At 37.7% G+C, this 23,937-nt stretch overlaps 1 protein-coding gene across 2 annotated transcripts; it reads right to left on the minus strand.

Moving 5' to 3' along the window:
• Positions 1 to 739: 739 nt before the first annotated feature.
• LOC140525036 (cytochrome P450 2C23-like) lies at positions 740 to 23,084 on the minus strand. 2 transcript variants are annotated; one of them, XM_072640026.1, is made up of 9 exons: positions 22,890 to 23,084; positions 20,825 to 20,987; positions 20,399 to 20,548; positions 19,881 to 20,041; positions 13,800 to 13,976; positions 4,305 to 4,446; positions 2,990 to 3,177; positions 1,485 to 1,626; positions 740 to 996 (listed from the first exon to the last, which is right to left on the minus strand). In XM_072640026.1, exons 1-9 carry the CDS (start codon positions 23,067 to 23,069, stop codon positions 797 to 799), a joined length of 1,503 nt encoding a protein of 500 aa, XP_072496127.1. In that variant the 5' UTR covers positions 23,070 to 23,084; the 3' UTR covers positions 740 to 796. The 2 variants fall into 2 exon arrangements, with proteins under 2 accessions (XP_072496127.1, XP_072496119.1); XM_072640018.1 differs by lacking the exon at positions 13,800 to 13,976 and having other exon boundaries at positions 22,890 to 23,069.
• Positions 23,085 to 23,937: the final 853 nt, after the last annotated feature.

Genomic DNA, 23,937 nt, shown 5'->3' on the forward strand with positions numbered 1-23,937 from the left:
CTGGTGACCATATTAACCAGTAGCAGAGAAGTCCATCACTAGTATGGCTGTCACCAGAGGATGATTTTCCTTTGAATTTAACCTTTGAAAATGGTCCACTAAATCAAGGATGGATGGATGCACTGACTATCTCCACTGATCAAAGTATCATAGATGGAGAGTCAGTAGGGACTCTGAGCCCATGTAGTTCAACCCATTCATTATAGAGATAAAGCATCTGATGTGAGAATAAATAGTGAATTGACTTGTCCCAGGACATGCAAGTTGTTAGCATTAGAGGCAGGATTGGTCCCAGGTCCTCTGCCTCTAAAGAAAGGGTTCTTTCCATATTACCATGATGCTTCTGAAGTCACAAATCCTTAAAGTATGGAAAGGCAGGCACATGTTTGCCATTTAGGGGTAATTGGCAACACCACCACATTTATTGTACTCTATGTTCACAACCAAAAGCTATGCAATGCAAAATAAGATGGTCCATCAGGACATTTGAAAATTACAAACTAATATGGGTTTTTTTGGGGGGATATTTTACAGATCTGTCTCCATTTTCTAGAACCAGAAGTGAGGATGTGAATTAGATCTTGACTGGAGACACTGGTAAGAAATTTGCACATGAATATCTAAAAGGCAGCCCGTATTACAAAATGACATACAAGATATTAACCTGACTTTCCTCTGGAAATTAAGACTCATTTTTATCACTGATGGGAATTTTTCTTTCCCTCAAAGAGATTCCAGTAAAAAAAAAAAGAGAGTACTGAGTGCAAAAATGAAACCAGCTGTATAATTTACCAAATCAACTTGGTCTTATTCCTTCACGAGGAAAAAAGGATAGTTGGTAATATGGTGGAACATTGGTGAACCCAACATGATTGATCTTGATGCTAATTTCATTAGGATCTCCAACTGATTTGAGGGTGAAATTCTGTAGAAGGGTAGTAAAGAACAAAAACAACATCATCCTTGCCAGGCCTTCCCCAAGACAAGACCGTTTTCCTGGAAAGAAATAAAATTGTACTTTGAGATCTTCACAAAACATCACAGTGTCTGACCACATAAAGCAGACTCAATGATCAAGGACAATAGTGGGAAAAAGAGTAAAACAGAAGGATGATGATGGGCAGAAATGGTGACACTTATTACAGTGTTGTATTTCAGCCACTAATGGTCAATATGGGCAGGAAAGAATTCCCTCATCATACTATTCTTCCCATGGGGAGCCCTTGTGCAGTGGATCTTGCAATGAAGTCAGTTCCACTAAAATAAGGGGGTAGGTGAGCCAGCTAAGAGGAACAGCTGATCTGTTGAGGGAATCTAAACAGAAGCAAGGCCATGGGAATATTAGAAAAGCAGTGTCTAATACACCACAGTGGGGAAGGGTGTCATCAGAAGAGCTACTAGGAAGTGACTCAGTCAGAGGAGGGTGGGTGGTGGAACAGCATTCTCTTTGTAGAGTGATAGAGATGGGAAGGGTTTCTTTTTACCAATGGAAAAAGGCATGAAGTAGTCACTTTTCTTGAATTTCCCATTCTTCTCCAGGAAGTGGTGGGGGTCAAACTGGTCAGGGTTGTGAAACTCTTTGCTGTCATGTAAAACTGGGAATATCATTGGGAAGATTGTTGTTCCCTAGAGGGAAAAAATTCCAGGAAAAAAGTCATCTGTTATCATGAATATCCTTTGTATTCCAGTTCCAAGAATCTTCAGTGGCTCCCTATTGTCTCTAGTACTAAATCCACACTTCTTTATGGATGGTCTAGTCCAGGAGGTCAAGCCATTAAGAATCTGCATAGGCCCCATTTTAGCTTTCCAAGTTAATGTCCCCCTTTTTGTTCCCAACATGCCCTCTTTGGAGTTCCAGCTGAATTGATCCAACTGCAATTCCCCATGACAAGGTTCCCTCAATTATCTTCATGCCTCTAATAATGGCCATGTCCCATGCCTGGAAGGCACTCTTTGCTCAGTTCAACCTTTTTGAATGTCTAGCTTTCTTCAAGGATTGGCTTGAGCTTCCTACAGGAAGTGTGGCTAAGGCCCCGAGCTCTTTGTGCTCTCTCTCTCTCATCAGTTCTTTGGTCTATATTTCAAGTCTACACCTACTGCCTGTGTGACTCTGGGCAGGATATGTGAATTGTTAGTGTCCCAGCCAATGCTTAAAACCTTTTGAAGTAAACCAAAGTTCCTCCTGAGGGAATTTCTTTAGCAGGAAGGCATCAAGCCAATCAAATCACAGCTTGGGTGTGGAGGAAAGAAATACTTTGTGTGGACTTTTCTGGTTCCAAATTGTATTTCCTCCAGGGGAAACCAATGTACTCTTGGTCAAATACCCTTCTATTCTTGCCTCTTTTCAATAGCATTTGGCTCAGAAATTCTCACATAGTAGGTTCTTACTAAAGTGTTGATGATTTGAAGTGAACACTGTACTCAATAGGATATATTAAGTGTGAAATTAGATGGGATACTCTTTTCTTTGAAATAGAAAAGTTCTACTGAGTCCTTGCTAGGAAACTTCAACCTAATCAAATTAATGTTTATTCAGTAACCCCAGAAATCAGTATTTTAGAATCTCAAGAACTAGCTTCTAATTTCAATTCCAACATTTTTAAATGACTTTGGGCAAGTCATTTGACGTGATACTCATTGGTTCCATCTCCACAATGCGACAGAGAGTATTATTTATACTCTCTACTTCACTGTCTAGTAAAAGGAAATGACATAAACCAAATTTTCTCTTGAGCATTCTTACCGTTATCTTCTTTCCATAGTGTTGCCATGGTGAAACTGAAGTGGAGAGAACCAAGGTAACTATACACTTTCCCCTCTTTCTTCATTCAACACCACATCCAAAATAGCTCATATGTTACAAAACACTACCTTAAGTTGTAACTTCCTATGACTTCATAACAATGGGACTTGATTTTCTCATGTCTAAAATGTGATAATTAGACTGTTGTCTTAAAACACTAGATCCCATGGCACCATGAATACTGACCTTTGGGATGACATATTGATGTAACTGGATATCCTGGTTCAGTGCATGGGGAAAGTTGAAAGGTTTGAGGGTAATGAATCTTTGCACTTCATGAACCATAGCATCCATATAGGGCATATCTTGTCTGTCATTCATGGAAGGAACTCGATGTGGTCCAATTACACGATCAATTTCCCTATGAATTTTTGCTGCAGGCATAAAAATAGAAATAACTAGAGTTTCCTGGTCTGGGAATGCTCAAGAATTCATGTTGAGTATTTGCCTGAGCACATGACCTAAGATGATTCTCAAATCAAGAGCAATGGGATATTTTTCTGTGGCTTGGTGGATAGGAGTCAGGAAGAACTGTGTTTGGATTCTCTTTAGACTCCATCTCTATAAATTCAGGCTTAACTAAGCTTCATTTTCCTCATCTGAAAAATAGGGATCATAAATTATCTGTTTTCTAAGTTTCTCCATGCCTCTAAAACTAATATCCCATGATGTGTAAAATGGAGATGATATCTTCACTTCCCTTCGAGGGTATCAAGTGAAACTATATATGTTAGGTGATTTGTAAACTTTAAATTTTTTATGTTTATGCCAGCTATTATTGTCAAATAAAGTAGATGTCTTACTTTGAATTTGTTAGTGCTAGTAATGACATTATCATTTTGATTTAAATTATTCACCAGGTATGTATCTCATCTCCTGTCTCAATATCCTAAGTTGCTGAGACATAGAATCTCAACATTAGAAATGGCCTATTTTCACCTATGACCACACAAATTTGAAGAGGAATCTTGTTTCTAATGGAATGAACAAATATTCTTCCAGCCTTTGCATGAGAACCTCCAGTAAATGAGAACTCATGATCTCCAGGGCAGTTAGATGGGCTTTGGGGAGAATTTGAATAGTTGGTCTTTCCTTATACGAAGCCTCTGTTTTTCAATGTCAACCTCTATCCATGGTTCCTAGTCCTGCCTCTTTGGATCCAGCAGAACCAACCCTGGTAGAACATAAACTGTTTCACAAGAGAGGGTGTTTCATTTGAGTCTTTGAATCCTAAGCACTGAACTGAGGGTGCTCAGTGGGAGCTTTACAGAAATTTGTTAAAATGAGTTGAATTTCCAAAGACAGACTTTCACATACTTTAATAAGTACTACATCCTGTCCAAGTGTTCTATTTTCTTAAATATGCTACTGTGTGACCTGTTGCTGATCTGTGGTGGAATCATGAAACCCCAAGTGTGAAAATATGGTGCAAGTTCCTGAGAAAGGTACAGGGCTAGGAAAGCACATCTGGTCGGTAAGCAAAGCAATCCTTGTACTTTACCTTGGACCTCAGGATGCTTCAGAATGAGCAGCAGGCCATATCTTAGAGTGCTGCTAGTTGGTTCTGTTCCTGCACACAGTAAGTTTGATGCAGTTGCTAATAGATTCTCCAAGTCAAATTCAGACTGGGGATTATCTTTCTCCTAAAGGAGAGATACAAAGTAGATGAAATAATGAGAGAAAACAGGGGAAGTCATTAGTAACCATATGAAGTACATAAAATTTGTCCTACAAGCCCTCCCACCTTCATTTTCTGATCCTAAAAGACTAGAAACATTGGAAAGCCCTCATTCTTCCACTAGCGAACCATAGGTTTGCTTTTCCCAGGCAACCTTCTCTCTCTCAAACAATATGGTATAGGGGCTAGAGCACTAGACTTTGAATCAGGAAGACCTGGATTTAAATTTAGCACCAGATAGGAAGTGTCTATGTGTCCATGGGAAAGTCACTTAATTCCTGTGGGTTCCCATTTCCTCATATGTATTGGGATAGAGTTGGATTTCTTTCAGGTCTCTATTTACTATCAACAATATTGTATGGTATTGAGAAAGTCTGATCAAGAACCTAAATACTTAATACCTTTATGAACTGGCGAATGACCCCTTAACCTGATATTTTTACCACAAAACAGGACAGCATCTTTGTAAAGCAACAATAATAATGAATTTCAGATATTAGGAATGGGGAATTGAAAGAAATGTTTTGGGGTGGAGAACACAGAAGTTCCAAATTTGTAGGGAATGTGAACTTCAACCATTCAACCTGTGACTGATCAGAAATATCCTCTGAAAAATCTTGGGGCAGAGCCAAGATGGAGTAGAAAGACCCACAATTCTAAAGCAGCAGAAGTCACAGAACAATGGAGTGGAGGAGATTTCCAGCCCAGGGTGACCTGAAAGGCCCATTGGAAATGTCTGTCACATCAGACACGGAGTGGAGCCTAGCCCAGCCTTGGCCACATGGCACGGCTCTGGGAGGAGGACATGAGCAGGCCTCAGGGGCAGAATCCCCAGCCTCAGCAGCAGTGGTTAGCAGATCCCTCAACCCACAGGTGCCAAAGGTCGGTGACAGGGTGTTTTTCAGCTAGCTGAGAAGGGAGAAGGCCTTCCCATAGCTCCAATCTCAGGCTGCACCAGCAGAGGTCACATCAGGCAGGTGGCAGCTGATCCCACAGGGGCCCCTGCAGCAGCCCACATCCATTGTTGAATCTTAAAACCCCTGGGGGCTCTGAGTAGCTGATTCTTACCTCTGCCCTGCGTAGTGGTCCTGCCCACACCTAATTCTCCTGGGAGATTTGAGCAGCTGATCTTTATCTCACAATGAATGGTGTCCCTGCCCCCACAGCTTATCTGAATCTCATTCCCCCAGTGCTGGCTTGGCGGAACTGGAGATGAGGTGGTTGTGGAGAGGAAACTCTGCCACTCAGATTTTGGTCACAAAAACTTCTGCTTGCTCTCAGACCAGTGTACACACTTGATTGTGCCACCTTGGAGGAACTGATATCTTACAGATCCCCAGTCTATCCTACTCTTGACAAAGGAACCAAAAGTCAAGTAACTGGTTGGGAAAATGCCCCAAAAAGGGAAAAAATAAGACTACAGAAGGTTACTTTCTTGGTGAACAGATATCTTCTCCCATCCTTTCAGATGAAGAAGAAAAATGCTTACCTTCAGGGAAAGACATAAATGTCAAGGTTTCTGTATCTCAAATATCCAAAATAAATATTCAATTGTCTCAGGCCATGGAAGAGCTCAAAAAGGATTTTAAAAATCAAGTTAGAGAGGTGGAGGAAAAACTGGGAAGAGAAATGAGAGAGATGCAAGAAAAGTATGAAAAGCAGGTCAACACCTTGCTAAAGGAGACCCCCAAAAATGCGGAAGAAAATAACACCTTGAAAAATAGGCTAACTCAATTGGCAAAAGAGGTTCAAAAAGCCAATGAGGAGAAGAATGCTTTCAAAAGCAGAATTAGCCAAATGGAAAAGGAGGTTCAAAAGCTCACTGAAGAACATAGTTTTTTCAAAATTAGAATGGAACAGATGGAGGTTAATGACTTTATGAGAAACCAAGAAATCACAAAACAAAACCAAAAGAATGAAAAAATGGAAGATATTATGAAATAACTCATTGGAAAAACAACTAACCTGGAAAATGGATCCAGGAGAGAAAATTTAAAAATTATGGAACTACCTGAAAGCCATGACCAAAAAAGAGCCTAGACATCATCTTTCATGAAATTATCAAGGAAAACTGCCCTGAGATTTTAGAACCAGGGGACAAATTAAATATCGAAAAAAATCCACAGATCACCTCCCAAAAGAGATCCAAAAAGGGAAACTTCTATGGACCTTGTAGCCAAACTCTAGAGTTTTCCGGTCCAGGAGAAGATATTGTATGCTGCTAGAAAGAAGCAATTCAAGTATTGTGGAAATACAATCAGGATAACACAAGATCTAGCAGCTTCTAAATTAAGGCATCAAAGGGCGTGGAATATGATATTCCAGAAGTCAAAGGAACTAGGACTAGAACCAAGAATCACCTATCCAGCAAAACTGAGTATAATACTTCAGGGGAAAATATAGTCTTTCAATGAAATAGAGGACTTTCAAGTATTATTGGTGAAAAGACCAGAACTGAAAAGAAAATTTGACTTTCAAACACAAGAATCAAGAGAATCATGAAAAGGTAAGCAGGAAAGAGAAATCATAAGGGACTTGCTGAAAGTTGAACTGTTTACATTCCTATATGGAAAGACAATATTTGTAATTCTTGAAACATTTTTCAGTATCTGGGTAGTTAGTGGAATTACACACACACACACACACACACACACAGAGTGAGTTGAATAGGATGGGATCACATCTAAAAAAATGAAATTAAGGGGTGAGAGAGGAACATATTGGGTGGAGAAAGGGAGAAATGGAGTGGGGCCAATTATTTCTCATAAAAGAGGCAAGAAAAAGACTTTTCAGTGGAGGGAAAAAAGGGGGAGGTGAGAGAGAAAACATAAAGTTTACTTTCATCACATTTGACTCAAAGAAAGAATAAAATCCACACTCATTTTGGTATGAAAACCTATCTTACAATACAGGAAAGTGGGGGAGAAGGGGATAAGCAGGGTGGAGGGGATGATAGAAGGGAGCGCAATGAGAGGAGGGAGCAATTAGAAGTCAACACTTTTGGGGAGGGACAAGGTCAAAAGAGAGAACAGAAGAAATGGGGGACAGGATAGGATGGAGGGAAATATACTTAGTCTTACACAACACGACTATTATGGAAGTCATTTGCAAAACTACATGTATATGCCCTATATTGAATTGCTTGCCTTCCCAATGGGGATGGGTGAGGAGGGAGGAAGGAAGACAAGTTGGAACTCAAAGTTTTAGGAACAACCGTCTAGTATTGTTCTTGTATGCAACTAGGAAATAAGAAATACAGGTAATGGAGTATAGAAATTTATCTTGCCCTACAAGACAAAAGAGAAGATGGGGATAAGGGAAGGGAGGGATGTTAGAAGGGAGGGCAGATTGGTGATACGGGCAATTAGAATGCTCAGAGTTTTGGGGTGGGGGAGGGGAGAGATGGGGAGAAAATTTGGAACTGAAAATTTTGTGAAAATGAATGTTGAAAACTTAAAACAAATTTAAAAAAAGAAAAGAAAAATCTCCCTTAAGTGCTCATCCAGTCTCAGCTTGAGAATTTCACAGATGGAAGAACTTACTACTTAATGAAGAATTTCATTAGAATATTGGACTTTATCCACCTCATGTGGAAATGAAATGTATCTTTGTAATTTCAAACCTTTGTGATAAGTTCTGTCTCCTGGGAACGTGGAAGCAAAAACATCCTAATCCATTTGTGTTATAGCCCTTAAGGGTAGGTGGTTGCTGGAGCCCCATCCAACTCACAGATTCTATGTGAAATCCTATGAAGCATGCAAACTCTTTAGTTTTAGAATTTGGAAGAGCATAGGAGATTACTTGGCCCAACACACTCTTTACAAAGAGGGAAATTGTGGCCTAGAGTAGTGAAGTCAATGTCACACAGGGTAAAATGGAAACGGGTGGATAGTGCAATGGCTTAAAGGGGAGACCTAATAACATGTTCCCTAGAACAAAAATTGAGCTCTCTATGGTTGTTCAAAAAGAAGGCTGAGGCAAAGTTTGGGTATATATATGTATACTCACCCATGCACATATATATACATACACACACATACACACATATATACATATGTACACTTATGTATTTATGTATATGTATATGTGTGTCTACATATACATGTATATATATATATACACACAAATTATATATATGCATATGTGTGTGTGTGTATATAGATATATACACACACAAACTTTGTCTGAGCCTTCTTTTTGAAAAACAATAGAGATCCCAATTTTTGTTCTAGGGAACATGTTATTAGGTCTCCCCTTCGGGTCATTCCACTATCCACCTGTTTCCATTTTACCCTGTGTGACACTGACACAATCACTTCACTAATTTAGGCCACAACTCATTCATACATACCCATACATACCTACGTATATATATTTATACATACCTACATATACATATTTATACATATATACATGTATGTGTGTGTGTGTGTGTGTGTATTCCCTCTAACTACTCTAATACTGAAAAAAGGTTTCATTAGTTACAAATATCATCTTTCCATGTTGAAATGTAAACAGTTCAACTTTAATGAGTTACTTAAGAATTCTCATTCCTGTTTACCTTTTCTTATTTCTCTTGATTCTTGTATTTGAAAGTCAAATTTTCTATTCAGCTCTGGTCTTCTCAACAAGAATGCTTAGAAGTTCTCTACTTCATTGAAGTTTCATTTTTTTCCCTTGAAGTATTATACTCAATTTTGCTGGAGAGGTGATTCTTGGTTTTAATCCAATTTCCTTTGATCTCCGGAATATCACATTCCGTGTCCTTAGATTTCTTAGTGTAGAAGCTGCTAAATCATGTGTTATCCTGATTGTATTTCCACAATATTGAATTGTTATTTTATGGCAGATTGTAGTATTTTCTCCCTGACCTGGGAACTCTGGAATTTGGCTACAATATTCCTATGAGTTTTCTTTTTGGGATCTCCCTCAGGAGGTGATCAGTGAATTCTCTCCATTTCTGTTTTACCCTCTGGGTCTGTAATATCAAGCCAGTTTTGCTTGATAAGTTCTTGGAAGATGATGTCTAGGCTCTTTTTTTGATCACAGTTTTCAGGTAGACAAATAATTTTTAAATGAGCTCTCCTGGATCTATTTTCAACGTCAGTTGTTTTTCCTATGATATATTTTACATTGTCTTCTATTTTTTCATTCTTTTGCTTTTGTTTTTGTTTTTATAATTTCTTGGTTTCTCATAAAGTCATTAGCTTCCATCTGTTCCATTCTCATTTTTAAAGAACTATTTTCTTCAATAAACTTTTGGACCTCCTTTTCCATTTGGCTAATTCTGATTTCTGAAACATTCTTCTCCTCATTGGCTTTTGAACCTCTTTTGCCATTTGGGTTAGTCTATTTTAAAGGTACTATTTTCTTCAACATTTTTTGGGTCTCCTTTAGCAAGCTGTTGACTTTCTCTTCATGATTTTCTTGCATTGTTCTCATTTCTCTTCCCAGTTTTTTTCCACCTCTCTTACTTGATTTTCAAAATCCTTTTTGAGCTCTTCCAAAGCCTGAGGCCATTCCATTTTTTTTGGAGGTTTTGGATGCAGAAGCCTTGACTTTTATGTCTTCCTGTGATGGTATGCTTTGTTCTTCCTCATCCAAAAGGATGGAAGAAAATATTTGAAGAAAGTGACCTTTTATAGTCTTATTTTTTCCCTTTTTGAGCATTTCTACAGTTGCTTGACTTTTGAGATTCCTTTGTCATGTGGAGGATATATTCTATGGACTTGTAAGTTCTCAGTTTCTCCAAGGTATCACAATCAAGAGAGAGGGGTTTCCTCCTCTCTTGGCCTGCACTCTGGTCTTGGAACAACCTCACACAGTCTTTTCTGCCCTAGAACTGTGAGTAGGGTTTCCTTCTCATAGCCACCACCAGATCCACCACTCCAGCACCAGTGCTCCTCCTCACCCTACGACTGCCACTCGGGACTGAGAGGAAGATTGGTTGCTTGCTTTCCCCAGGGTCTTTAGGTGTAGGGTTCCCAAAATGCACACTGCTGTGGCAGTAGTTTCCACTGCCCCAGGGCCAGGCTTGAGGCCAACCAGTGCTCCCCTCTCACCCAGGTGAAAGAGTTTTAAGCTGTCTTTGGTGTTTGTGGTTTGACAAATCTGAGAACCGCAGCTGCTGCTGGTGATTCTGCTCCCTGAAGCCTGCTCCAATCCTGTTCATGCTGTGTGGTGCCATGTGGCCCAGGCTGAACTGTGCTCTGCTCTAAGTCCAGTGCAATAGACCTTTCCTGTCCTGCTTCTAGGCTGTCTTGGGCTAGAAATCTGTTTCACTCTGTCATTTTGTGGTTTCTGCTGTTCTGGAATTTGTGTAGAGTCATTTTTTACAGGTATTTTATAGGCTATTGGGGGGGACCTAGAGCAGGTTCGTTCTACTACTCCATCATATTGGCTTTGCTTCCCTGGAGTTTAACATTTTTTTTTCAGTGCATAAAATCACTTAATCTACAAATACATAAGAAATGTCTGTTATATGCCAGGCAGAGTACTAGGAAGTGGGGAGATAAAGGCAAAGGATGAAAATAAGACAGTGTCTATCCTCAAGGAGTTTACATTCTACTGAGGGAATACTACACATTTAAAGAGAAGTGTTCATGGGATATGTACAAAATAAATACATAGAAACTTTTGGGTGGGACACTAATAATAGGAGGAATAAGGGACAGCTAAATGTGGAAGGATATTAGGACTGTTTAGAGTTGAGGAAATCAAGCAAGAGTATTCCAGGAATGGGCATCAAACTGTATAAAGGTAAAGAAGCAAAATATGGAATATTTTATACAGAGAACAACAAGGAGGTCAGTTTGTCTTGAACAGAGAGAGTGATGGGTGAAATATATAACCAAGCTAGAAAGAAAGGCTGGAGCCAGATTGTGAAGGGTGTCAAAAGCCAAACAGATGAAATTTTCTTTGCTTAAGAGACCTGAAACTTTCTGATCATGGGAATGACCCACTGAGTCTTGCACTTTATGAGTGTTAACTGCAGATTTGTGAAGAATGGATTGAGAGTCTTGGTGTTTGGAGAACTGTTAGGAGAAAAATGCTATTTCTGGGTAAGAGATGATGTTGACCTGAACTAGGGTGTTCATATTGTGAATAGAGAAAAAAAGGTTAAAGCTTACTGTCCATATATGGTTAAGGGGGAGGAGAGGAAGACATTTACTTTCTACTCTTCTCTGCTATAGACCTGTCTCCCATTGACAGGAGTTAGTTGAACACTTCAGATGCAATGGGAAAGAGAATTGCCTGTTCAGCACTGCCAAAATTATTTTCTTCTAGAATAAGTCTAATGGCTTAGACTTTGAAGGAATGAAAGAAAAAAAACCACTTACCAAATATCTATTATGTTCAAGGCACTGTGCAAAGTACCTTACAAATATTATCTCATTTTGTCTCTACAATTACCATAGGAGGTAGATGCTATAATTGTCTCCACTTTATTGTTAAAGAAATAGATGTAGACATGTTAAATGACTTGTCTACTGCTAGAAAGTGTCCATCTCTAGATTTGAACACCAATCTTTCTAACTTCAGACTCAGTACTCTATCCATATGACAACCTAGCTTCCTCTATCAGTCTGAGTGAAAGTATTCAAGACTGGAAGAGAGTTCAGGTTGAAGTAGAATGCTGGACTGATGTCCCGATGGCAACTCTGAGGAAATTTTCTTTGCCAGGATGAGAGTAAGGTGTAATATAAGTGTTTTATTTGTTTTCTGAATATGTTTATAGGGTTTCTGGGAGGCTTTTGTATCTTTTTCATTTCTCTGTGGAGCAAAATAAAGAGAAAATTGATTTTGAGTGCTTTTATGGAATCTAGTTATGGCTAGCATTTATATAATGTTTTAAGATTTGTCCTCTGTTGTTCAATAATTTCAGTTATGTCTGATGCTTTGTGAATCCATTTCACCTTTTCTTGGCAAAGAAACTGTGGTGATTGACTTTTCCTTCTCCAGTGGATACATTTATTCAGACATTAACTGACTTGCCAGTGGTCATGGAGCTAGAAAGTGTCTGAGACTGGATTTGAATTCAGGTTTTCCTGAGCCCCATGTTCAATATGCTGAGTCATTTGCTGCCTATGCTTTAAAGTTAAAGGCATCCTTTACAAGCATCTCATTTTATCTTCACAATCACCCTGAGAGATAAATGTTTTTATTCCCATTTTACAGATGAGAAAACTGAGGCAGAGGTGGTGATATGAATTGCTCAGAGTTACACAGCTAGGAAGTGTCTGCAACTGACTTTCAGATCAAGTTTTCTTGACTCTTTAAGTCCTTCGCTGCATTCAAATCCTCCTGTTGAGAGCTTACTTTGTATGTATTTGATTGCAAATTATATCCCCCATTAGATTGTAAGCTCCTTGAGGGTAGAGTCCATCTTTTGCCTCTTTTTTGTCTTCAGCACTTAGCAAAGTACCTGATGCGTATTACACATTTAGTAAATGTTCATTAACTATTTCATATTATCACTATGCAATACAATATCCTCCACACAGTAAAGCCCAGATCCTCAGTTCATCACCTAGGAAAGGGAAACTCTTCCAAACTCATTTTGATAATGATAGCAATGTTAGCAGCAATTGTGCTGTTAGTCACAACTGCATCAACAACAGTAGTTACTAGACAATGAGGAACTCCTCCAGCCCAAGATAAATATGTTTTAACCAATAAATGCATTACCTAGACAAAAAGTTGGCCACAAAATCACAGAAGGGATTTTCCCTAAGTAGGCACTTGCACAGTAATAGCAAATTGTCCTTTAGGTGAGAGGCTCATTATACTATCACAGTCATGTACATTATGGGCATCTGCATGCACAGTTTTATTTTGCCACTGTGTATATTTTTATAACCAGGGGATCACGGCTAGAAGCAGATCCAAGATGTTTGGATCAGATCCAGGATATTTGGATCAGACCCAGGACATTTGGTGGTACTTTCTGCTCTATAAAAATCTCTGTTGCTGTCATAGTTCTTGCTTGTTCCTCTGAGGAGATTAGACTACTGGAGAGTGTAATCCTCAATAAATGTCTTTGCTTGAGTTGGAGATCATCTGAGTCTGTGAATTCTTTTCAGAAGACCCCACAACGCACATCAGCCCATAACAACAATTTTACTTAGAGAGTTCAGAAAAAGGACAGGGTTAAACCAAAGAAAGACCAGTTACTAGAAAGCCAGTGGAAACTTTGGGGTTTGTGGATACCTTGAGACTCTCTAATATCACTTCCTGTGCTTTGAACAGAGTGGTCTATAAGAATCCTTAGATTATCACCCCTGCTCCATGAGCAAGGTACTTCCCAATGCATCTTACCTGTTGCATTTTGGAGAGGTAACAGTCAATGTAGTCTTGAGGGTTGTTGGGATTCAGTACCTTTTGATGTTCCTTAACTTTTTCCAACATGAAACATCTCATTTCCTTCACATTTCTGGAAAATTGTTTATGTTTTCCAGGGAGATACATTCTGAATGTTGGTAAAAAGTTGTAGAGCTAGACACCCCCACCCCAAACCAAAACAAACATAGATGAGTTTACTTTCATAAAGAGACAAATTTATATTTCTACTTGTTAAGTATTATTTTCTTTTCCATGACAATTGCATTTAATTTCACGTTTAATTAATTGTTTTTAGTAATACAAAGTATTTTCTCTCTCACCTTCACTATGCATTGAGAACAAAAGAAAAACAAAACCCTTGCAATATGTAAAGATAGCCAAGCAAAAATAATCTCCAATAGTCAGAAATGTGCATCACATCCTACATCTTAAGCAGATTCCCTCTCTGTCAGATGGAGGGCAGCATGTTTCATGGAGGTTCCTCTGGAATCATGGTGTGTCCTTATAGTGGTTAGAGTATTTTAGCTTTGTGTGTTGTTTGTCATTCCACTGTTTTTGTTATTGAGCAAACTGGTTCTGCTCACTTTACTTGGCATCCATTTTTAGGGGTGTAAAGTTGTCCCTTTCAACATTTCTTAAAATATAGTATAATATCAGTTACTTTGAATAGCTTAATTTGTTCAGCTGTCCCCACATTGAATGAGCAACCCATTAGTTTCAACTACTGTGAAGGCCCCCAAAAACACTTGTTTCAATTTTTTTTGCATGCAACTTTCAGTTTTGCATATTTCCTTCTTATTTATGTTTTTTTGGGATATTGGTCAAATAATGGTATTGCTGGTCCAAAGGACATACATGCTTTACTATTTTGGTAATGATAGATACAAATAGATTTCCAGATGACCTAAACAATTCACAACTATACCAGAGGTTTGTCAGTATGCTTGTTTTCCTATAGTCCCTTTAATATAGAATATGTTCCTTTGTTTAAATACTTTTTGAAACCTTTGAAAGGAAAAAAATCAAGACTTTTATAAGAAAGCCATTTGAGGCCATTTTTGTGACAATCTTTTAAGCACAGTAAAGAGTCAGAAATTTTTTTAAAGTATCCATTCAGGAAAGACTTGGTATTGATTATGAAAGTGTAGAATTTCTAGCAGTCATTGATCAGAAAAAGATTTTATCCCAACTGGATAGAGGAAGTTACATGGTAATATAAAGCAATGCTATGGAAGTCAAAAGTTATTGGTCTCAATGAAGAGAAACAATTTCATTTCTCTGCCTGAAATGGATACAGTGCAGACAATGAAAAACATGGGTAGAAGACAATGCTTCTTTCTCCTCCCGTGGTGCGACATTAGCAGTGTACAATACTGTCAATTGCCAGTGGGGTGATGAGTGGGAGAAGTGGGAGGGGAATTAAATAAAGGCTTCAAGAAAAGGAAAGCTCTCACCATCATTTCAGCACTTGAAATGAGAGGAAGAGAAAGATTCTCTTTAGCGCAGAGAGAGTAAAATCAAGTTCTTTCTTTAAATTTTAGTTTTCAATGAACAAATATTGCTTCTTTCTGCCTCTTGAATTTAAAATTGTAAGATTTCTCATAATAAATATGAATAGCCAAGTGAGACAAAAATCCCACATTGTCTATGATCATAAATGTATGTCTCATTCTGCGTATTCAGGCTGTCACCTCTCAGTAAGAAAAAGAGTAATATATTTCATTATATCTCATCTGGAATTGATAGTGGTTATTGCATTGATCAGAATCATTCAGTATTTCAAAGTTCTTTGTTTTTACAATGTGCTGTAATTGTATAAAATGATCTCTTGATTCATCTCATTTCATTCTGAATCAGTTTTTACAGTTCTCCCGAACTTTCTCTGACCAATTCCTTTCATAATTTCTTTCAATAAAATAGTATTCTATCAAATTAATGTAGCATGACTTTTCAGTCATTACCAAATTGAAGGGTAAGCCTGTAAGTTTCCAGTTAGGTTCTACATCTAAAAAACTAATATGAACAATTTTTTCAATATGAGTCCTTTTCATTTTTCTCTGATGTCTATAGGGGATAAAACTAAGAGAGACCTTCTTGTCTAATAGGGTATGGGGTTTATTGATTTTTAAGGCACAGTTCCAAATGGCTTTCCAGATGGACTCCATCAACATCATATCAATGTTATTAAAATATAATATTATATCACATTATATATATGTAATGCTATTAATTTTCTGAGGCTCTGCCAATATTTTGTTATCATCTTTGCCAAAAGAGAGTGAGATTTGTTTTAGTTTTCACTTATTCAATTATTAGAGATTTGCAACAATTATTTCATATGGTTCTTTGTAACTTTGACATTTTCCTTTGAGCATAATTTTTGTCCATTTGTCACTTGGTGAATAACTCTAATAAATTTGAATAAATTCCTTATAAATTTTTTCATTAATGTTTTTGAAATTTAATAATTTCAAAACATTTTTGAAAATTAATATTTTTGTCATAGAAAATTGTTGCAAACTTTTTCTACCAGGTAACTTTCCAAGTGTAGCTGCATTGATTTTGTTGTTGTGCCAACAATTTTTAATTTTGTATATACAAATTGACCTTTTTAAATTCTGTGAGTCTGTAATCCATTTTAATTCCCTATTTGCATACATAAGAGGCATACTTGCCCTCATATCACTAACATATATATGATGTGACCTTTTCCATCTTTATGTTTACATCTGAAGCTAATCTTTGCTTAAATTGTGACATGTTGGTCTTAGCTTATCTTTCTGTCAGAATACAAATCAGGTTTTCTAGCATTTAAAAAAAATCAAATAGTGAATTCTTGCACTAGTGACTGGTGGGTTTTGTTGTGGTTTTGTTGTTGTTGTTGTATATATATATGTATATATGTTTATATGTATGTATTTACATATATACACATATACATATACATACATAGGTGTATATGTGTATCAAGCATTAGGTTACCAGGGTAACTTGTTTCTAATTGCAATATATTTCATCTACTTCACTGAACTAACTGTCCATTTCTAAGTTAGTAACAAATCATTTGCCAACCAGATAGTGCTAGGCTCCTTTCTTCATTCATTTAGTTATGGTTTCCCTTGTGATTTTTGACATTTTGCCTTTCAGATGAATTTTATTATCATATTTTTCTAATACTATCAAATAATCTTTGAATTTGAATGGCATTATATAAGTAAAAGAATTAAGGTTGAGTTGTCAGTCTTGTTATATTAGTTCAGATTACCTATGAGCAAATGAGATTCTATTAATTATTTAGGTTAGTTTACATTTCCATAAAGGGAGCTTTTTGATTGTTATATTCAAACAGTGCCATTGCTAATGTTGGCAAGCCGATTTCCAAATATTTTATATGTGCTATGTACTGTGAATGGAATTTCTCTTTCTAACACTTCCTGTTCACTTTTGTGGGTAATATACAGAAACATTGATGACTTTGCTGAAGTTACTAACTGAACAACCAGTTATGGATTAAGCAGTAATTGATGTTTTCTCTATTAAATTCCCCCTATTGCACCTGGTCCCAGCATGCAGTTGACTCTGGGCTGCCAAAGGATTTGGAACCTCTTACCAATGTGTAAAGGTTTTCAAGAGAAGCTAGGTCATGGCCTTAGTATTTTGTCTGTGTTTGAGGATAGTCAAGTCAGAAGGTACCGTGTAAAATGAGATTTCTCATTTAGTTCAAATAATTTTGTGCTAATCAATTATTAATGCATTGAAGTCAATTCAATGAATAATTATAAAGTACTTAATCATTGTAGAGCAAAATATTAGGTGTCCAGAGAGATACAAGATTTCTAATAGATGCCATTCCTGCCCATGTGGAATTCATATTATACAAGGGGAATAAGATAAATACACATAGATGACTCTTAAATAAATAACACATGATTGGTGCATCAGAGGAATGCATATAAAATCTGATGGGTATTCCTAAAACATAAGATCATTGCTGATTGCTGGGAGCAAGGTAGATTTCATGAAGTAGGTGGCATTTGAGTATGACTTTAATGGGTGGGTAGAAATTCAAAAGGTTAAAAAGGACCCTGAACACTCATGAAATAGGGGACAGCAGAATAAAAGCCACAATGTCAAAGATACACAGGGTTTGACTGTGGGACAGAGAATGTTCCATACATTATGTGAAGGAGAGTCATGTATGAATAAAGGTGAAGAGTTAAGAGGATGCCAGATTTGGAGGGTCTAGAATGCTGGATAAACAGGATATTGCTTCCTATCTTGTGGAAAATACTAGTATGCTTATCTCTGTAGCCCCAACCGAGGTATTTCCAACCTTCAGGTGCCATTGAAGGTTATAAGATGAAAATGTAAGGGTGGTAAGGGAAGAGCAGGATAGTTGTTGGCTCTTGTAAAATTGAAGATGGAACCTAAGGCCACCATTTCATGAAATGGTGAACTCTTACTCTCCTTGCCAAGGGTAAGGAGGTTTCAGGTGACCAGGGGGCTAAAATTCACAATATCAGCAAAAAAATTAGAGATATTAAAGTTTCATGTTTCTTGCTAAATTAGTTTGTGTCTGTTTTGTGAAGATGAGGTTGTTTGTTCTGCTGCAGAGAATGATTAAGTTGAAAGATGACTGGATTTGGAATCAGTAGAGCTGAGTCAGCATGCATGCCCTGTGACATATTTGGTGACCTCAGGTAAGTCATGTTGCTTCTTTATACCTTAGTTTCCTTCTTTGTGAAGTAATAATAATAGCAACAATAGCTACCATTTATATATCACTATATAAGTCCCCAAAGTGCTTTACATATATTAACTCACCTGAGTCTCACAACAACTTTAGTAGGTAGGTGCTTTTATTATCCCCATTTTACAGACAAGGAAACAGAGAATAAAAGAAGTGAAGTGACTTTCCAAAAGTCATACAACTATTAAGTATATGAGATAAGTTGCAGATTAATTCTTCCTCCCTTCAGGTCTAGCACTCTATTCATTAAACTCCTTTCTTTCCCCAAATTCTATGCTACTCTGATCTCTCAATCAAAGCAGCAGTCCCAGGGATAGCCCCCTGGATACTCAAGAGAAGTGAGCTACTCTGAACAAATCCCAAGGGTTTTATAAATTTTATAAGTCCTCTCACATCTAAACCTCAATTGGTAAATATCTGAAAACTACTTCATCCAGTGTTGTGCTACCCAGTGAGGGACCAGAAATCAGAATATTATTTCTCTGTTCAATAGAAACTGATATTTGAGGTATTTACCTTGGAAAGTCAACATTAAACCAAAGAAGACAGAGACACTAAGGCAGCCTACAAATGCAGTCCAGTTCATGTTAAGTTAATAAAAACCATTAAGCATTCATTCAGTACTCACTATGAACCAAGTCCTGTGCGAGGCTATGATGACATAGACAACAGTGAAGCAGTCCCCATTCTCAAAATTCTTACATTCTACTAGACAAGGGTTTAGCTAGAGTATGTATGCCACACTGTAAATGGAATAGAATATGGGTAAAAGAAAAGAAAGTTTGTTTTTGGCTGGATGAGGATCTTTAGTTCTGCCTTCAGTGAATGAAGGCTTTGATCCTATGTATACATCCACTGTAGAGTCTAGGCCATAATACTCCCAAAATCAGTGTAAGCTATTGACCTAAATGATTTGTTTACTTAGGTGTAGGCAACTGTCCTTCCTAATCACTCTAGTATGACCTGGAAAGTCTCTTTGTTGATCACTATTTTGCGTGAAAACACCTATGAACTCTATCCTACTTAGGATATCTCAGGTCTCGATCAGTCATTTATCCATATAACTTAAGTATTTGTTTGACCTAGAACTAGTTTAGAAGCCTATAGGGAACAAAATATTTATGTGGACCTTATTTGACAACCAAATATATTGCATGATATTATTATCCTTGATGGTGTGATATGTGAACGTGTGTGTACTCATTTGTGTTGGAGACCTTGCTACGAGATGAAAGGCTATGGTACATTGATCCTGTTGCTGAAACTTAACAAACAACCACAGAATAAGAAGACAGCTCTGTCCTTACCTGTACCCACTTTGAGTTAAGCACCTGAACATCTTCCTTTAACAAGTTCATCAGATATAGAAATTTCTCATCATTGTACTTGAATCGTTCATGGAAGAGGATGGAGCAGATCACATTGCTTGGGGCACAGCGAAGGATGAAGGTGAGATCAGTGGGCTGACCTAATGAGAGGAAGGTTACCAAAGGAGAAAAAAATAGTTTTAACAGAAACATTTCCAATCATGTAAGACCTGGACATCTCTTCTGTCTGTACCTGGATATGGTGTTTAATTCTTCTAAGGCTAGTGCATGTTGTTTCCTGGATGATTTCCTTTACCCTTTGTGAGGAATTGAGATAAGCTTATAATACCAGAGAGTGAGAAGAGATAAGAGAGTTCTCTGCCCCAGTGGAGTGAAAAGCTGGTTAGTGTCCCAAGGCAGAGACTTTTCAAATGATTCTCAAAGCAAGTCTCATTTAGGCCTGGGAATAGGTGAGCAGTTTGACCCACATGCCCAGGAAGACAGAAATGAAAACCAACCCTTTGTTTTCCTGAGCTCATCCACCAGGCACTGGGCTTCTTCTTGAATTCTTTCTTCAATGCTTCTCTTTCCCGTCCCAAAGTTTCTTAGTGTCTTGAGGGAAAATCTACGGAGTTGTTTCCACCTCTCTCCTTGACTGAAAAGAACTCCTAGACAAAGGAAAAGAATGAGACATTGATCTTTATAAGACTGGAGGTAATGAAGGGCACAATGTACATGGTGGCCATGGACTTTTGTGTTTAATTCAATACTCAAGTTTAATTTCATTTAATTCAAACCAAAATGCAAGGCAACACGGTAGATGTTAGGTATCTACCTCATGAAGGTCTTGTCCTACGTAATGAGAATGGGACAATACTTTTACTGGATATATTCTGCCATACCTTTGTGCTTTTCAATGACTCTTTTGAATATACTAAACTTGCCTTGTCCTTTGAGTACATCTTCAAATATTGGAATAATTCCTCTGTCTGTAAATGCATCTCCTTGATCAATTAGAGCCTCCTTCATAAGGTCATATCCATGTAGCACCACAACAGGCTGGGTTCCAAAATAAACAGTATAGATGGGGCCATATTTTTCAGTCAGCTATGAAAAGAATGCCAAGAAATACGAAGAGGTTGATTGTGAAACTGCAGAAAGTTGTAATTTATCCCCACAACTATCTTTTAACATGCCGTATCCATATCCATGTGTACATATGTGTATATATGCATGCATGAGATCACATGTTGTTAATGGATTCTGGGTATACAAAGACATTATCTGTGGGACAACAAAATAATACTCTTATTCGTTTTAGTTTGCTCCATGGTAATCCCTGTCATTGTATGGCATAGTGTTTTTCTCAGGAAGAGTTTATATTGGTACCTATCTAGTGCAAAGACAATATAAAAAGGGCCTGTTTCCATGTTGGCTAGATGACTCATTGAAGGTTTGTCCCAGGATATGGAAAAAAGCAACAGAGGATGCAGAGAGGATTGTCATCTCCTTAAATAAGCTATCTAATTTTGTTTCCTCTCTTGTCATTTCTGAAATATTTGCAGCCTTTATTCAGTCTTCATTACTCTACTTCATCTGATCTCTAGAAAGTTACTAATAGTGCCTGAATAGCGAAACCTGATGACCTTTTCCCAGTCCACATTCTTGTAGACCCCTTTACAGCATTTGACACTGTTGACTACCCTCTTCTCCTCATCTTATCTTTTCTCTTGGTTTCTCTATTCTCTCTCTCTCTCTCTCTCTCTCTCTCTCTCTCTCTCTTTCTCTCTCTCTCCCTCTTCACCCCTTTTATCTGTTTGATTGCTACTTATCAATCTCCTTTACTGAATCATAATCCATAATGAACCACAAATCTGTGACTGTTCCCCATAGTTCTGTCTTAGACCATCTTCTCTTTCTATACTTTTGTTGTTGGTAACTTCATAATCACTATGGAGATAACTCCCAGATCTATATATCTTGGCTTGTTATCATTCTTGAATATCCATATGAATACTACAGTAAACAGATTTCATTATACTTACCCTAAAAAGTTATCTTCTGTTTTGTTAATTTGACCTAAAGTGCACAAGGCCTTTCCAAATGACTTGTATTTGAAATCTCTTATGGTATGTTATCTTCATAACATTGCAGTATTAGTAGTACTTAATAAAACATATTTTCATCTATTCTTTTAATGCCACCCAAATTCAATTACCTCTTTCTAGTATTTCTCTGTTGCCATCAGTAATTTGCACAAATAACAACTGAATATTCCTGTGGAATCTATACTCAAAAGTCAGCAGGGGCTCCCTACTGCATCAGTAACAAGGTACTATCCCGCATCCCAAATTTTAAATTCTTGTCAATCTTACTTGCTGGCTATATTGTCTCCCAACTCTTTGCTTTTCCTCAGATTGCTTCCCATGCCTGGAATTCATTTCCCCCTTCTAATCAGAATCTGTTGTTTCAAGGTCCAACTCAAGAGTCCTCTCCTACTTGAAACTTTTTTGGAGTTCCCTCATTTACCAGTGCTTTCTCTGTCATCTAATAACCTTCTCCTTATTTACCTATGAAATTATTGTACCCCTCTAGTAGAACATGAGGTCCCAAGGGACAGGAGCTATTTCCTTCCAAGGAGAGATTGTTTTGTTTACCATGTTTCTCTCCTGTGTCTGGCTCAGTACCTGGTACGTAGTAGGTTCAGAAGAAGTTCTAATTAATTAATTGAATGGTTTATTTTAATCTTTGTTGTCTCAGAGTCTAGTGTAATGCATTAGAAAAGGTAAATATTTGGTCCTATTGTTGAATTTCTTTTGCTACCAAATTTTTGACAAAACAATCAATGCATGTCTAACACGATTGTTAATGGGGATATCACTTACAGAGTCTTCAACTCACATCATCCAAGACCTAGGACTTTAAATCGCTATGAGTCCTGATTCAATTATTCATTTGAAGACCCTGGGTCTCCCCTAACAACTCAAACCCCAAATCCAGATCCCTTACCTGTGAGAATGATGCAGTGATGTTCTTGAAATCCAATTGCAGGATGTTGCCAATAAAGGGAAGAGGAGTGGGACCTGGCGGGAGTTTCCCCCTTTTGGATCCTTGAATCCATAGAGACAAGAAGATCAGGAAAAGAACACCAGCCAGAAGAGCAGTTGTGGTGAGTCCCCAAGGATCCATTGCCCTGAGAGATGGTCCTAAAGCAATTGGAGGTACCAGCTCAGATCACAGACTTCTATAACCATTGGTAGAAAATAAGTGGTACAAATGCCAAGCAAATGCCAGGGTTAGCTGTGCATTAATTTTGAATAGTTTGGCAACCAAGGAGGGAAAAGTCTGCAGATTTGTTGTTTTGGAATCTGTTCCTGAATCTAACCTGATCCTAACTTGCATAGGGAAAGTGGGGGAAGGGAAGAAGTTTGTACAGTTCATCTTGTTTGGGTTGCAGACTGTCAACAATAAAATTTCTATTTGTGTATGGGTATTTGTTACCCTCAAGAGAGAGCAGTTCTCCAAATCCAGCCTGGGGAGGAGCTGGTGTTTGGATTTCAGATTGTCAAATCCTGATGGCTTGCCCTCACATTAAAGAGGGTAGGTGCTATCTTCTTGTCTCCTAAGTTACATTTGGGCTTAACTGACTTCTTAACCATGTTTGTTCTTTCTTCATCTCAAACACTGCTCTTGAGAGAGAAGATTGAAGCAAAATAAACATTGACATGCCCTGCCTTCTTTCTCATCTAATCCTCACAATAAAGTCAAGTAAATAATAATTATTATTATATCTATTTTACGGATGTGGAAACTGAGCTAAAAGATGGTTAAGTGACATGAGAATAATAACAGAAATAGCACTGTGACTCCATCCCCCTGTTAGCATTCTGACTTTCGTCAAGACCCTTCCTATCCCTAAACATCAATTTCTTTCCCTACTTACTGAGAGCATAGGACCAGAAGACCTAGTTCTCAAACAGGGAACTTTCCTGATCCTATGATTCTCACCCACACCCTTATCAAAAAACATTGAAAGATAAGGAAATTTAAGCATTCA

This window comes from Notamacropus eugenii, chromosome 1 (assembly GCF_028372415.1).
Source record: "Notamacropus eugenii isolate mMacEug1 chromosome 1, mMacEug1.pri_v2, whole genome shotgun sequence".
In the NCBI taxonomy this organism is placed as follows: domain Eukaryota; kingdom Metazoa; phylum Chordata; class Mammalia; order Diprotodontia; family Macropodidae; genus Notamacropus; species Notamacropus eugenii.

Bases quoted from the DNA above. Each gene is read 5' to 3' on its own strand.
- LOC140525036 (XM_072640026.1), bottom strand. From the start codon at position 23,069: ATGGATCCTTGGGGACTCACCACAACTGCTCTTCTGGCTGGTGTTCTT. The intron at 4,447-13,799 runs GTAAGATGCATT...TCTCTCCTTTAG, and splicing joins ACCTCTCCAAAATGCAACAG to GAGAAAGATAATCCCCAGTC. The intron at 1,627-2,989 runs GTCAGTATTCAT...TTTTCCCTCTAG, and splicing joins ATCAATATGTCATCCCAAAG to GGAACAACAATCTTCCCAAT.